The sequence below is a fragment of the Panthera tigris genome, chromosome D4 (assembly GCF_018350195.1).
Source record: "Panthera tigris isolate Pti1 chromosome D4, P.tigris_Pti1_mat1.1, whole genome shotgun sequence".
NCBI classification, from domain to species: Eukaryota; Metazoa; Chordata; class Mammalia; order Carnivora; family Felidae; genus Panthera; species Panthera tigris.
The window spans coordinates 50,012,096-50,028,535 of record NC_056672.1 but is presented as its reverse complement, the minus strand read 5'-3'; the positions used below and the strand labels follow the sequence as shown (position 1 = coordinate 50,028,535).

Genomic DNA, 16,440 nt, shown 5'->3' with positions numbered 1-16,440 from the left:
TTTACATGGCTGGACTTGGGACCTCACTCATCACATCATGATGGGGTTTTATTGTACATTCACAATTCCGTATTACACATTCATAAACACAAAATGTACGTACATTCATATACATATATGAATCTGTACTTTGCTTGATGAAGCAACCAACCACACTGCCTATTAGAGCTTCTTTAATAAAATTCAATGGGCTTGCATCATAGCGCTTTACTTCAAACATCTGCCCACCAGACTGCACCAGGGTAATGATCCAACAACATGTTTTGCGTTATCTGATGTCTCACATCATGGTGCTGGAAGGAAACAAAACACATACTCACCATTTTTGTAAATCACTGCATCTTCTTCTCTAATCAACACCTTTTTGAAAGATATGTTCACGTTATCTCCCCTGTCCACAGTCATGGTTAAAGTAGCTGGTAGGAAGGAAGCTTTTAAAAGAGAGAAAACAAACAAGTGAGATGAGGGGACACACTTTCTCCAGGAGCAACTGAACTACGAATTCAGAAGATGAGGGCGAGCGTTTGCCAGGAGTCAGCTCAAGTGTAGGATCTAAAAGACAATGACAGCTAATGGGTTTCAAACTTCATTAAGGTTTTGAAGAATATGATGAAAGGAACAGTCATTTTCTCTGTAAAACTGTAAGAATGTACACACCGCCTACATATACACATTTTTTCCCATACAACTATTGGGGGAGAAAAGGACTTTATGCTGATTAATATGTGTTATCAAACTAAGACCTGAGATTAACCATAAACTAAAACGATGAATCAGCCATCCTTCTCCAATCCCTACCAAGTTTTCTCAGAGTGGAGAGGAATAGAAATGGTTAAACATTTGCCAAATGACTTGTCCCTTCTGGGTGGTGGTCCTTTTCCGTTGTGGGGATCCAGATAATTCTAATTGCTTTAGAATGCCCTAAGCATTTCTCAAATGGAATTAGCATCATGCTGGACTTATTACTAATGGTGTAAATAATGGAATATTGAACACTAGGGCAATGATGGGACCCAGTATACACACACATACACATACATATATATATAATTATATGTTTGTTACATAATTATAAATATATAATTAGATATACATTACTATATAAATATATAATTAAATACACACACACACACACACACACACACACACACACACACACATATACTGACACAGTTATGGGACTGGGCAGTACTGGAAGGACACTGGGGAAGCTACTGCACATTTGGCTTATAAAACCATTTTGGAAACATCTGTCTTTGTGTCAGCCTTAGAACATAACAGTGCCCGAGTCTCTTGGTTTGTTGGACAAGATGTGTGAATTACATGTTCTAACATTCTTCCAGCCACAACAGTTTCTGAATTTCCTTAATTTACACCATAATCTACAGAGAGCCACAATTACAAGAATGGAGGTGTGATTAATTTTAGCCTCTATTAAGGTAAGCCAATTTTAAAATTTTTCAGCTTTATTGAGCTATAACTGACATACAAGTTAAGCCAATTTTTAAAATTTAAGGATCACCACTAGGAGAAGATAATCAGAATATATAACTTTCTGGGGCACTTGCCTGGCTCAGTTGGTTGAGTGTCTGACTCTTGATTTTGGCTCAGGTCACGATTCCAGGGTTGTGGGATTGAGCTCCATGTGGGGCTCCACACTGAGTGTGGAACCTGCTTAAGATTCTCTTTCTCCCTCTGCCCCTCTCCCTGGCTTGTACAATCTCTCTCTCTCTCACTTTAAAATAAAAAGTAAATAAATAAAAATAATCTATAACTTTCCTAAACATGGAGAGCAGGAGAAAATGGAAATAAAAAGACCTTAAAGGAGAGGAATAAGTCCAAATAAAAATCACAGCATAAAGAAAATATAGATTATGCCAAATATACATCAAAAGCCAGAGAATCTCAGAATGAATTAAAATATCTATTTTTTTCATGAGCTACACATTAAATGTAATGACACATAAAATTGAGAATAAGGGTGAGAAAAATAGACACCAGACTTACACTATTTGAAAGAAGCTGGTATTGCAATATTTATATCAGAAAAACATCATTTACTTTCAAGGCAAAACAAAATTTTAGGGATAAATATGATCTTTACATAATGACTGAAAAATGGGAGGCACCCGGGTAGCTCAGTCAATTCAATGTCTTACTCTTATTTCAGCTCAGGTCATGATCTCATGGTTTGTAGGATCGAGCCCCAAGTCGGGCTCCACGCTGACAGCACAGAGCCTGCTTGGGATGCTCTCTCTCCCTCTCTCTCTCAAAATAAATAAATAAACTTCTAAAAAAATGAAAGAGCAATCCTGAACTTGTATAAGCATCTATAACAACAGTGCTTCAAAATCCATGAAACAGAAACTGACAGAATGAAAGAAACTGACAAATCCACAAGCATAGTAGAAACCTTTAGAAGCCGATTCAACAAACAGACCAAAAATTACTAAGGACAAAAAAAAAAAAAAAAATCTGAATAACACAATTAAAGATCTGTTTGCTATTCATGGATCCCCATACCCAGCTATGTGAGCGTATGTTCAGGCATATTGCCTCCCTTATTAAGCCACAAAGCACATCTCTATAAATAAAAAGACACAATATCCTATAGAACAAATTCTCTGACCAGGAGGCACCTAAATTAGAAATCAATAGCAAAACACCTTGTACCCTAAGGTTTGGAGAGCTATGGAGTTTCAGCCTAGGACCAAGCCTGCTGAGGACCACCGGGTGAATCAGCCTTCCTTCCTGCCGCTTCTGTGGCTTTCAGACAGGTGGCTTGAGAGAGGCTGATTCAGTACTATGCACACCATGGGCTTGGAGAGCTACCCTGTGAGGGCAGAAGATGCCTTGAACTATACTCAGAAGGTCTCAGCTTTTGGTTCAGCTGCCCATTCTCCTCTGTGCCTGCTGACCCAGGCCTGATGCCCTGCCAGGACATCCACATAAATGCCTTTGGTGCAGGCAATGACACAGTGACATGGGGCAACCTTAGAGGGAGAATGGTATAGATCAAAGGGCACCATGAGCTCTGTAAGAGGACAGTCCTGAGCTTGAGGCCACCCTCTGCCAGTTACTAGACCTCTTTGAATGAGTTACTTAACCTGTGAACATCTCTGCTTACTTGTCTGTAATTTGGAAGTAGAAGTATTTACTTTGTTTATTTTTTAATGTTTATCCACTTTTGAGAGAGAGAGAGACAGGGTGCAAACAGGGGAAGGGCAGAGAGAGATGGAGACACAGAATCCGAAGCAGGCTCCAGGCTCGGAGCTGTCAGCACAGAGCCCCACACGGGGCTCGAACTTGTGAACCACAAGATCATGACCTGAGCCGAAGTTGGACACTTAACCGACTGAGCCACCCACCCAGGCGCCCCAAAAGTATTTACTTTGAAAGGTTGTTAGGAATATTAAATAATGGATGCCAAACCTGTGGGTACTTAGAAGAGGCCAGTATCCTGCCCAAATATAAACCAACAGCAACACTGCCGTGCTGAGCTGTGCAGGATGGACATGAGTGGCAGCTTGCTCACTGGTACTGACGTGGATCAACCATGCAGGGACTGGCAGGGGGACTTCACTGGGCGCCCTCTCACTCTGACAAGATGCGTCCATGAGCAATCCTAACAGGAGCAGCTCCTGCTCTCTGAGACATGCTCCTGGGCGCCTGTGAGAATCTTTTTTGACCATTTCATGCTGTTGTTCCTTTCTAAGTGGTTTGTTTATATTTTCTGCCCCTTTGTGTGAAGACTGTTTAGCTAACCCCAGACTTCTCACTCAGCATTGTATTCTGAAAAGGAATAGAGATTCCCCGAGGCTCCACTCCAATGGGGCTTTTCTTCCCCACCCCATCCCCACTCTGTGGATTTTTATTATTACAGACCTTGTGCCTTTTAAGCTCCTGTTTCCTTAGGTAGAAACAATCATAGCAGAGTTCCACTGCTGTCCAACCTGCCACGTCCTGCATTCCTGGCTCGAGGTTGATTGTTCTCTGCCAGGTACTAACAAAGGGGTCTACAACCTTCCATGCTGTACTTTGATGATGCAGAAGCCCAGCTTGCACACAGTACACACAGACTAATGTCATGTGACTTGACTGTACCGTGAAAACCGTAAGCACCTTTCAACAGTTCCTACTAGCAGGCACTACATTTCCTTATATACACACACACTGGAATACTACTTGGCAATGAAAAAGAATGAAATCTTGCCATTTGCAACAATGTGGATGAAACTACAATGTATTATGCTAAGGGAAATAAGTCAGTCAGAGAAAGATAAATATATGATTTCACTCATATGTGGAACTTAAGAGACAAAATAGATGAACATAGGAGAAAGGGAGGAAAAACAAGATAAAAAGAGAAAGGGAAGCAAACCATAAGGGACTCTTAACTAAAAAGAACAAACCGAGGGTTGCTGGAGGGGAGGTGGGTAGGGGGATGGGCTAAATGGGTGATGGGCATTAAGGAGGGCACTTGTTGGCATGAGCACCGGGTATTATATGTAAGAGATGAATCACTAAATTCTACTCCTGAAACCATTATTACACTATATGTTAACTAACTTGGATTTAAAATAAATAAATAATAGTGCCTACTATCAGGCACTACTTTTTCTAAGCACTTCACACATAGTTAATTTTCATAATACCTCTATCAGATAGATACTACAATTATCCTAATTTTACAAATGAGGAAATTAAAGTACAGAGAGGCTAAGTAACTTGTCTAAAATCACACAGCAATTTCATGGGACAGTCAGGGTTTGAACTAGGTAACTCAGCTCTGGAAGCCTCTCCTAGGTTATATAACATTAGCACTCAAAAGGCTGTGAAGTCCTATTACCTCATTTAAAAATGAGATTGCTAGGGCCTGGGTTCAAAAATGACTTGAGTAACATGATCTAGATGGGCTAATTAACTGACAGAACTTAACTAAGAACATGATCCACTTTTTCCTTAAGGGCCGGAGAAGAGAATCGATGATAGTAACAGTTATAAACAAAGAGGCTTCTCAGGGATGTAAAATAATTGAGTTCAATTTTGGGTACCTCCGTTCATGTTAGACTAAGGGTAGTTTCATGTCCATTATTATTTTGTGCAATTTTGCGACAGTGCTGTGAAGATGTTGTATCCTGTGTCTACCCATGTGGGAGATGGCGTTAAGGGTGACTTAGTCCCTTACTCCAGGCCTCCTGACAGTAAGAGTTAAAGTTGAGACACAATCTCAAGATGCCCCCACTTATTGAACCACACCCGCTCTCCACACTCCTCTTATTCCAGTCCCACAGCCTTAGCTCTTAACTGCAGCCATTGTGAACTATGTTCAGTCTGCAGTGGACCACGTGACCACTCCCAGGCAAGTAATGAGCTTCCTCCCTCCTCTGCTCCTGCTTTTTCCCTGTGTCTGACCAAGTCCCACTCCTCTTCAGTCTCCATGTAGATGTCCCTTTCTCCAGGGGCCTTACTCACCCCCTGTGACCCAGGGTAAGTGCCCCAAGGCTCTTCTCCAAATGCCCTGCACTTTCCCCTTCCAGGCCCCAACAGCACAGCTGCCCTGCTAGACTGAACCCTCCTGGACACAAGGGCACGTCTGTTTTGGAAGGCAGCACAGGGTGTTGGTTAGGGCCTGGCTTCTGGGATCAGCCTGGGTTATCCTTCCTAGGTCCAACAGTGGATACTAGGTGTGTGAATGCATCTAAGTTACAATAGCCAAAGGCCTCATCTATTAATACAGGGTCATAATAATCAGCACCAGATACACGTTTGGTAAAGACTTAATTACACAGTAATGTATATAAAGCTGCTGGGGGAATGTCAGGCAGGTAAACACTCAGGACATGCTACCATCGCTGTACCTCCCATGTGTGACACAAAGAGATACCTAAGAATACTCGTGGAATGAAAGAATAAATGAATGGATCGGATTTCAAATTTTCCTATTTTCTTTAGGCTTTTAACACATTCATTTGTGTTATTTAGATACAAATGGCGGGGCGCCTGGGTGGCTCAGTCGGTTAAGCGGCCGACTTCGGCTCAGGTCACGATCTCGCGGTCTGTGAGTTCGAGCCCCGCGTCGGGCTCTGTGCTGACAGCTCAGAGCCTGGAGCCTGTTTCAGATTCTGTGTCTCCCTCTCTCTCTGCCCCTCCCCTGTTCATGCTCTCTCTCTGTCTCAAAAATAAATAAACATTAAAAAAAAAATTTTTGATACTAATGGCTCCTCTCTGTCAACTTCACAAATGGTGTTTGGAAGGTCTGATGTTCTTAAAGTTATTTCTAGAATGAAAATAGGAAAGAAATAACCTGTGTTTCCTCCTGATGGAAAACTCTGAGACAGCCGCTTGCATGTGAAAATATTTCAAACTTCATTTATACCTCCCGACCCCCAAATGAAATCACCAGGGAGGTTTGAACAAATTGCTTTTGATTTTTTTTTTGCATGATGCCATTGATAAAAAACAGTTTGGCCATGTGGAGTGTGCGAGCCAAATTAAGCATGTTTTGTTTTGGCACATCTCAAATGGATTTTCCACTTCCTCCCCAGATGCACGAGTCAGCAGCAAGCAGGGATACATGTTTATCCTATCCTGCTGTGTCCCTGGGCAGACACCTCTGAGATCCCATTATGTGTTACTAGGGAATTAATAGTACCATGAAGACACCGTTGTAGAGGTTTTCCTGATTCACATAAAGGATATCACTTTCCTCACACCGTATTTCAGCTACTGGATGGTCGGTAAAAGATACAGAATCCTTTCACCACCCTGAGATGTTGTTATTACAACATAGGAAAGGGGGCACCTGGGTGGCTCAGTCAGTTAGGCATCTGACTCATGATTTCAGCTCAGGTCATGATCTCACAGATCGTGGGGACGCAAACCCACAGCTTGGGACTCTTTCTCTCCTTCTCTCTGCCCCTCCCCCTCTTGTGCACACACCCTCTCTCTCTCTCTCTCTCAAAAATAAATAAATAAACATTTAAAAAAATGAATGCAGGAAAGAAAGTACTACCTATTTTTCTGTTTTGTATAAACTTTGTATACCGATTATGTTAATGAATGGTATTCAATTTTTTCCACAACTGAGTAGAAAATAGTCTCACTTAATTATTGCTTATTCCAGGACACTATGATAATTATTGAACGTTTACAATGAGCCAGATAGGTTGGTGGTCTTCTCATTTGATCCTCAAATGTACAGGGAAAAATCTCTATCCTGGTGATATTTTTCAAAGGAGGAAACATGATTTCAGTGAAGTAACTTGCCTTCATGGTACCATTTAGTTGCACAGCCAAGCTCAAACCCACCCAAACTACCTTCACTGTGCCCTGGGCTGCTTTGCAGGGTTTCCATTGGAGCTGTTCTGTTCCCAACAAGTGTTCAGAATCAGGGAGGGCAGTTCACAGTAAGCGGAAGGGATATACCGAGGGTTTGGGGTGGTCATCCACACAGGCTCTGCAGTCGGATCACTTGGCTTCAAATTCCATTCCCAACATTTACAAACTGCTATTGTTATTATGTAACTTATTCTACAATGTTTCATGTCACCCAAGCTTTTAGCAACACATCTGTGGTGTCAATCAAATCTTAATATGAATGCACTCATGGGAACTGGCTTTTGGTAGATACCTTATTTAAAACTGAATACAGTTTTGAAGGTATTGTTAGTGTGCTCGTTACACAAATGATGAAAAAAGAGACCAATAGGTGCTAAGTAACTTGCCCAAGGCCACAGAGCTGATAAATGGTGGAGATGGAACTGAAAGTCAGGGGAAAGGAGACTAAAAGGCATCATCTCCACATTATCAAGTCTGCTTTTACCTCATGTAACTGAATTTAAGTTCTCCTTTACCTGTGCTGGCCTTGACTGTCAGTTTGGAACAGTCATTGGTCTTTGACTCCCAACGTTCTGATTTAATACCCTCTACAGGTTCTTCTTTCTACACTGTCAAGTTGAGCCCCAAGCCAGCCCGGAAAGAGCACAGCAGCACTTCATATTTCATTCCTATGAAGTCACTGGGGACAAATCTCAGATTATCTTCATTCAGAATGGGGAATTATCAGCAAAGAGACATAACTCTTTACACAGGTCAAATCCCGAATGACACAGGCAAAAAATAATAGAGTTGACTTTTTAGCCATGATAGCTTTGGCACACCTCACATCCCTTTGTTCAGACTCTCTCCCCTCAGCGGAGAGCTGCCTTCCTGGGAATGTCTGCTGTGCACTTTTCCCACTCACCCTTGTGTCATCTAAAGGTGAACATTGCAGTTTTGCTAAGAAAACCTTTTCCTTCATTTGTCATGAATAGCAATTTTATCATTTTTGACTTGAAAATGAGCTTGCTGCCTTCAAATCTTCTAATTACCAATGTTAGCAAATTCAAAGAAATGTTTTCAGGTGGACCCCAGCTAGGGGCTGATTCTCCACCCTTGCTTCTGGAAGTGTGGTCCACAGCCCAGAGGCACCTGATCACCAGGGGCATTGTTAGGCATGTATGATCTCAGGACTCTCCTCAAGGACCTACTGAACCAGAGTCTGCATTTTACCAAGACCTATGGGAAATTTATAAGCACGTTCAGTGTTGAGAAACACTGGTCTAAAACAATGCAGACTCCTATATAAAAAAAAACAAACAAAAACAAAAAACAAAACAAAACAACAACAACAACCACCACCTGCCAATAAGAGAAATGTGTAGAAGTGTGTTATTTATCTGGATCAGTTTTATGATTACAAATCAAACCCCGAAGAGTTCACACAGTCATTATCTCATGAAATGACACATTCGCAGGCCACAGTCCCTGTGGTTATGATGACATCAATTTGGAAAGGACTGCTTCACTAAAGGTATGACCAGCCCAGTAAAAAGGGCTGATGACTGAGTGGCCAGATCATTTGAGTCAGAACAAGGAAAGGTCATCTCTGCTGGAATTCTGTACCATCTTCCCAGCAGGCAGCACCAAGATACCAGAAGTCTACCTGCCTGGCCAGGCCTGGGAGTCCTGGGGTAAAATAGAATCATTAAATAATGTTCACAACACTGTCTCCTCCAACTGCCATCAGGATCGGCCTAAAGATTTAGCTTAGAGCCACTTGTATCTTGGGAGAAAGTCTCTATTACATCACTGCCTTGGGGAGTGGTAGCAAAGAGTTATACACGACCCCCCTTCCCTCCTGGCCCCCAGCCCCCCTGAGCCCTTTGCAAAAGGCCCTCAACATCTCCCTTCAAAGCTCTGGTGTTCTGTGAGCTAAGTGTGGTTATTCAACTTTCAAAATGAAATCATGGTCTCTTTCCAAGAATAGTATACCGCCTGCAAAAAGGGCCTCAATTCTTCATCCCTCCCTGTCACCATAATCTTTGCCATTTGGTTGTGTGATGCCCATCCATTCTGACTTTAGGTTCATCTGTTTGACTTTCTTTGGGCAATAAAAAATGAGACGGAAGTGAGAGTATATACTACTGAGACTGGGTTTCAAGAAGCCTTGTGTGTTTCCCTTTCTTCTCTGGCTCTTGTGCCATCTCTGTGAGAATATACCTAGGTTAGCCTGCAAAAGGATAACAGACACATGGAAAAGAGCCAGGCTGGCTCAGCCAAGGCCAGCATAATAAGCCTACAGGCAGCCAACATCCATGTGTGGGAAAGCCCAGTCGACAGTGGTAGAGCCACCTATCAGCCCCGCTGACTTACACTCATAAGCTGTATGTGCTTGCTGTTGTATGTCACTGCGGTTTGAGGTCATGTGACACACAGCATTACTGTGGCACCAGAAAACTGATACATTAAGTCACCAATGAAGCTGAGTTATTGATAGATGCTTCCCCTTAAAATTTCTTATCTCTACCACACTTTCCCCTGAAAACATTCACTTCTGTTAAGAATACTCAGGGGCAAGCAAAACAAAGAATCAAATGAAAACTCAATGAGAAAGCTCAAAACGGCCAATATTTTGGCACGGACAGTTAGTTGTCTCCATAACTGTAATTTTCTATTACATACATGTAACCTGTTCAGATCTCCATAAGGGTCATGAAGCTCTTAGTACAAAATATAATACAGTTCATCTCATGACCTACGCACAGTGTCTAGTGGAGGGGCTGAATGTGCAAGAAGTGGACTGGCCAGTCTCTTTTATCTCTAGTGCTATACGTGTATCAAAGACAAGCAACGCCTGGAACGAGGCAGACAAGGTCTTCAAGCTCCACACTCACACAGCTCATGCCCAGTCTCTGAGTGAGCAACTGCCAAAACAAAAGTTGTGTGTCTCAGCACACCTCACCTGCCCACAACTAAGGGGCATGTTACCTTGCTGGCGCATCTTCATGGTCCGTATCCTTATTGCTTCTCCTCGAACTCGCCCTTCACAGAAATACGCACCATTGATTTCACTAGCCTTTTCTCTCTTCCAAACGACTTTTTTCGCCCATTCTCTGGTCACATCTTGAGTAACTTCCAGTGGATCCTGGTGCTGGTTCATTAAGGCTTCAAAGTCCCTTCCTATGGTGATGGGCTCATGGGGGCGCCATCCAGTGGCGATGCAGGTGAGGGATGTTTCCGCATCAGACACGAGAGGTAGGGAATTGATCAAGATCAGGTCCATGGCACTGTCCACTGTTCCTAAAAAGAAAGCACATAATCTATGAGGAAGGTTATTACCATGGCCCCACAGATGAACTGATTTTTACAAAGCCCTGTCTAAAAATAGCTAGGGAGCAGTCTTTCTAATGCTACTCTTCCATAGGACAAGATCCAAAACTCTTTACCGTGACCATCACTCAGACACTTCTAACCAGTCCTGCTCCACTGCACACCCTAACTACAATGAACTATCAGTTATTCTCCATCCCCAAGACAAAGCTGTGTGTTAAGAATCTCCACCCACTAAAGTGTCTGGGACATTAGTTAAGAATTCAGCAAATGCTCGTTGAGTTGAGATAAATTCATGATAATAGCATTATTGTCATTAATGATAATTAATAATTATCATTATTAAAAATTAATGATAGGGGCACCCGGGTGGCCCAGTTAAGCAGTCAACTCTTGATTTCATCTCAGGACATGATCTCATGGTCATTAGATCAAACCCCACAAGACTGTCTTTCTCCCTCTCTCCCTCTCCCTCTGCACCTGCCCTGCTCACACGGGTATCTGCTCTTCCTTTCAAAACAAATTAAATAAAGTAAAAAATTAATGATAATGTGGTACTGCCACAATAAAGCATTCTAAAAAATATATCAACTCTACACACAGCATGCTAACTTTATAGACTCTCGCTGTTACCAAAGACTTGTCCAATTCCATATTAAGTCCCACAAGACAGGGACTGAGCGAGGTCCACCTTTCTATCTGAGCTTCATTCACTTCATCTTTAAAACAAGGCTAATAAGACCCACCTTGCAGGATTCGTGTGAAGATTAAAGGAGATAAAGTACAAAACTTACTAAGTACTGTCTGTGTCTGCTACATACAATAACCACTATTTCAGCTCTCTTTATTGTTTTCTGAACACCTATGTCCAAACCTCAACCCTCTCCAAATGTAGTTAAGAAATCCTATCTGGTCTTTAATAGTTATTCCATAAATAATGAAGCACATTTGAGAAAATAAAATCCTTTCTTTTCACTTTCTGTCCCTCCTCTTCTTTCCCTCCCCCTACTTCTCTTTTGAGGTCCAAAGTTTTTAAGATGAACAAATGAAATCTGTGCCCATTCTCTCCTCTTGCTGAGTGTGAAAAAGTAGGGATGGAGGATGTTCTGGTCCACGTGATGGTTGGTCCCAAGTCTACATACAATGATCAGGAGGCTGGACAGGTCAATCACATTGGGTGCCAAGGACCAACTGGGGTCTCAGAGACCTTTGTGAAGATGTCAGGCGATTCAAGTAGACTACATGTTATTTCCTTGAATACCCGTTAAATTCTCCCAACAACCCCGTGAGGTGTGCACCATTATCTGACATTCCAATATGAGGAAATGAAGGCTCAAAGGATTGAGTGGCAATTCTGTCTTCCACAGCTACTGAAGTCCTAGCTAGAATTCAAACTCCCATAGATCTTTCAGTTCCTTAGATACACTATGCGCTCTCCTACCTCAAAGACTTTGCACATGCTGATCTCTGCACCTGGCTCCGCTCGTTGCATGGCTAACTTCTGCTCACCCTTGGAGCCTCTTCCTAAACACCTTTCTCACAGATGGCTTCCCTACCTACTTGATCTACACTATCTGTACACTCTCATCCTGTTACCCTCTAAACGGCCTCCTGTTTGTTTCCCGCATAACGGTTACCACACTCTGGGACTATTTTATTTACTTTCTCTTTTCTTAGATGGTAAGTTCCATGAATACAAGGATTGAAGCCATTTTGTTCACATTGACATGTATAGGAATACCCTGCCTAGGTCCCTTATGTAAAGGGTTACTAAGCATTTGCTGGATGAGTGGGTGGGTGGATGGATGGATGGATGGATAGATGGATGGATGGGCAGATTTTATTCCAGATCTGTCTGATTCAAGTTCACCATTCCCACTTCTAGAATAGTAAGGTTAAAAATGAAAGTACTCTTCTGAGTCTAAACTGACCTTCTTGCCCATACGTAAAAGGCTGTTTTGAGAATTAATGGAGTTTAAAAAGTAAATGCTACGATTTTTAGAAAATGCCACAGAGAGGTGATCAATGATTGCTGAGTAATGGGAGCTGACTGGTCTCCATTTATGAGAACTTTTTTAGCATCTGCTTATGGTAAGCATGACATCTGCCATGAAGTCCTCACACAACTTTTTCTAATGGCAACCGCCAATGTTGGGTGCATGTAGTGATGTTCTGAGAATAATTCGGTTAGGAGTTAGACTTTTATCTCATCAATTAGGAAGAATGCCAAAGTGAAGTCTTAATGTAAATGTTAACTCAGTACATGGGACTGAGGGAGAAAACCTCGCCTAGAATGAGTTTCCAAGCCTGACCCTGTAGCATCTATGTTGCGTCAAGCCTCAATGGTAACTTTAAGATCTCCAGAGAAGAGACAGTGGTTGGGATAAGGAAAATGTTGTAAGAGAGGATAAGCTAGGAAAACTAGCAGTGGAATTACAGCCTCCAAATGTAACACCGGAGCACAGCCCCCACTTCCACACGTACATCCAGCTGTGCCTCTGAGCGAACACCACCTCATCTCCTGCGCTCACTCATTCCAGGCATGTCCCCCGAGAGAGTCATCAGAGGAAGGAAACACTGTAATTCTTTCAGCTCCGGTTCAATCCAGCCCCATTTCTAGGACCAGTTGGGTGGCTTGCCAAGACCGAGGGATCTGCTCTGAACTCACTGAACTGCACTGGCACTGGCTGTGGTTTATTTAATGGCTTTAGGAAATAAGAGAGAAAGCAGTTGATTTGAAGAGACAGCCACACTTCATCTGTAGATGGTTTCTGGATATGGATCTGGTTTCTTTTCCCTTTTGTTCCTCCCAGCTGTCTCCCTCTACTTTGAGTGACAGAAAGGGAGATTGTGTACTACGAGCGTCCAGACTTGGCAATGCTTTCCTACCCTTACTCAGCATGCCAGGGACAGGAAGCCCTCTCCCACCAGTGAGCTCTCTGTCCTTTGTAATGGCATTTACAATAAAGTATCAGAAGGATTTTGTATATGAGCTTTGGAAATGAGTCGAAATAACTACCAGATTCCTGGGATGGATCTTAAAAATCTTTAGTTTTCCCAAAACAAGAGCACATATTTGTACTTGTCTGTGTACGCCTGAAGAAATTCTGGAAGGTGACACACGAAACTGAGAACAAGAGGGATCCATTAGAGGAGAGTGGGGTAGTTGGGGGACAGGGTAAGAGGGAGGTTTTTCACCATGTACTTATATATGCTGCTTTTGAACCATTGGAATAATACCAACACATAAAAATTAAATGTAAAAAGTAAGTTATTCCTCTACCCTTAAAAAGATGCATTTGGGAGGGATTCAAGAGCCACAGGAATATATATGTCTCTCATCAGTGGTCCCCACATCTACCCCAAATCTCCTTGGATTGCATCCAAATAATGCATTCTCTCTTTCTTCTTTGGACTAATAGGAAATGTGACATCATTCCACAATGCCGGAGGGAAAAACATGGGTTTAAAAAAATTTAAGAACAGAGAGAAGAACAATAGCCACACTTAACCTTTCTTTTTGTTTCAAATTATTGCTTTTTGGGGGGTTTTAATTTATTTTGAGGGGGCGAGGCGTGCATGCACGCACACGCAAACAAGTGAGACAGAGGCAGAGAGAGAGAGAGGGAGAGAGAGAGAATCCCAAGCAGACTCCACACCGTCAGCACAGAGACCGATGTGGGGCTCAATCCTATGAACTGAACCGTGAGATCACGACCTGAGCCAAAACCAAGTCAGACGCTTAACCAACGGAGCCACGAAGGCGCCCCCCACACTTTGCCTCTCAAAGAGAATAATGGAGCAGGGGCCCGAATGCAATGGGTACAGCTGTGGCCTGTGGCTTCTTGAAAGAGTTCAGCCAGTGACATTGAAAGGTGTGACTACAGTCTCATAGCTGGTGCCACAGAGGAATCTGCTACTAGGGACATTTTCCTCAGAAAAATGGCCAAAAGACAGACCCCCATCTGAGCTCACAACAATATCAGCAACCGTGCCTCACATCTTTTCCTCCATCACAGCACGGTGTTCTCTAAGTCCTGCTGGGGACCACTGTGGAGCTATTTTGCCACGAGCCTAGTCTGAAGGGCTCTGCTCAAATTTAGTACTTAGTTCATTACACTTCTTTCATCAAAGCTAAGTTTGCTGTAACTAAGTCTGCATGTTGAATTTCACACAGCTTTTATATTCTGGGGATTGGTACTATTTTTCCTTAGCAAAGACCTTGCAAACACTTCTCAATATTTGCCTAAAATGTGTCTTATTTACCTGCCATCATGACATGGCATCCGCCAAGTTCACAAATGATCGTCCATCACAGTGGAGACATGACAACATCCTAAAATGTCATTTTGCTCATTCTATTTTTGGTGTGCTATACAGCCCATCATCTAATCTTTCACAGTAACATTTGCTTATTAAATTGCATGTGGTACACTGAAAATTGCACTTCGATTTTCTCATTCAACATTGCTCTGAATAATACCTCAAAAACCAAGAAAGAGAAATATTTTTCTTTAAAAACGGTCACAGAAAAATAGACGCATAGATCAATGGAACAGAATAGAAAGCCCAGAAATAAACCCCAATTATGTGGTCAATTAATCTTCAACAAAGAAGGCAAGAATATGCCATGGGTAAAAGACAGTCTGACAGTCTCTTCAACAAATGGTGCTGGGAAAACTGGACAGCAACGTGCATGAATGAAACTGGACCACTTTCTTATACCACACACAAAAATAAATTCAAAATGCATTAAGGACCTGAATGTGAGACCTGAAACCATAAAAATCCAGTAAGAGAGCATAAGCAGTAATTCTTCTGATACTGGCCATAATAGCCTCTTTTTAGGTATGTCTCCTGATGCTAGTGAAACAGAAGCAAAAATAAACTGCTAGATTACACCAAAATAAAAAAGCTCTGCACAGCAAAGCCAACAACTAACAATATTAAAAGATGGAATAGGAGAAGATATTTGCGAATAACCTATCAGATAAAGGGTTAGTATCCAAAACATATAAAGAATTTATACAACTCAACACCAAGAAATCATAATAACCCAATTAAAAAATGAGCAGAAGACATGAACAGATGTTTCTCCAAAGACATACAGGTGGCCAACAGACACATGACAAGATGTGCAACATCACTTATCCTCAGAGAAATACAAATCAAAACCACAATGAGATATCACCTCACACCTGTCACAGGGGCTAATATAAAAATCTCAAGAAATAACAAGTATTGGTGAGAATGTGGGAAAAAGAAACACTTGTGCACTGTTGCTGGGAATACAAACTGGTGCAGCTACTGTGGAAGACAATACAGAGTTTCCTCAAAACATTTTAAAAAAGAACTACTCTATGATTTAGTAGTCACACTACTGGGTATTTACCCTAAGAATACAAAAACACTAATTCAAAGGAATACAGGCACCCTGATGTTTATAGCAGCATTATCTACAACAGCCAAATCACAGAAACAGCCCAAGGGCCCATAGACTGATGAATGGGTAAAGAAGATGTGGTGTATACAGTAAAACCTTGGATTGTGAGTAACTTGCTCTGTAAGTGTTCTGCAAGATGAGCAAACATTTCTAATAAATTTTAACTTGATAACCAAGCGATGCTTTGCAATATGAATAGCACATGATGCCAAACATAACATGATCACAACTGAGCCAATGGTTATTCTCTCTCTCTCTCTCTCTCTCTCTCTCTCTGAGGGCTTGTTGGTGATCATCTCCCTTGCTCAGATGCTCAATCTCAGGCCACGGTGTTTGGCAGAAAT

At 42.0% G+C, this 16,440-nt stretch overlaps 1 protein-coding gene across 3 annotated transcripts in view; it reads right to left on the bottom strand.

Moving 5' to 3' along the window:
- The window catches only part of TEK (TEK receptor tyrosine kinase), a 105,513-nt gene that overhangs the window by 50,535 nt on the left and 38,538 nt on the right, over positions 1-16,440 (bottom strand). For all 3 annotated transcript variants that reach the window (XM_007098502.3, XM_007098501.3, XM_015544901.2), the window contains exons 2-3: positions 10,312-10,623; positions 321-431 (exon numbers count right to left, since the gene is read on the bottom strand). In XM_007098502.3, coding sequence (XP_007098564.2) covers positions 321-431; positions 10,312-10,623 — 423 coding nt within the window. The remainder of the gene's footprint in view (positions 1-320; positions 432-10,311; positions 10,624-16,440) is intronic.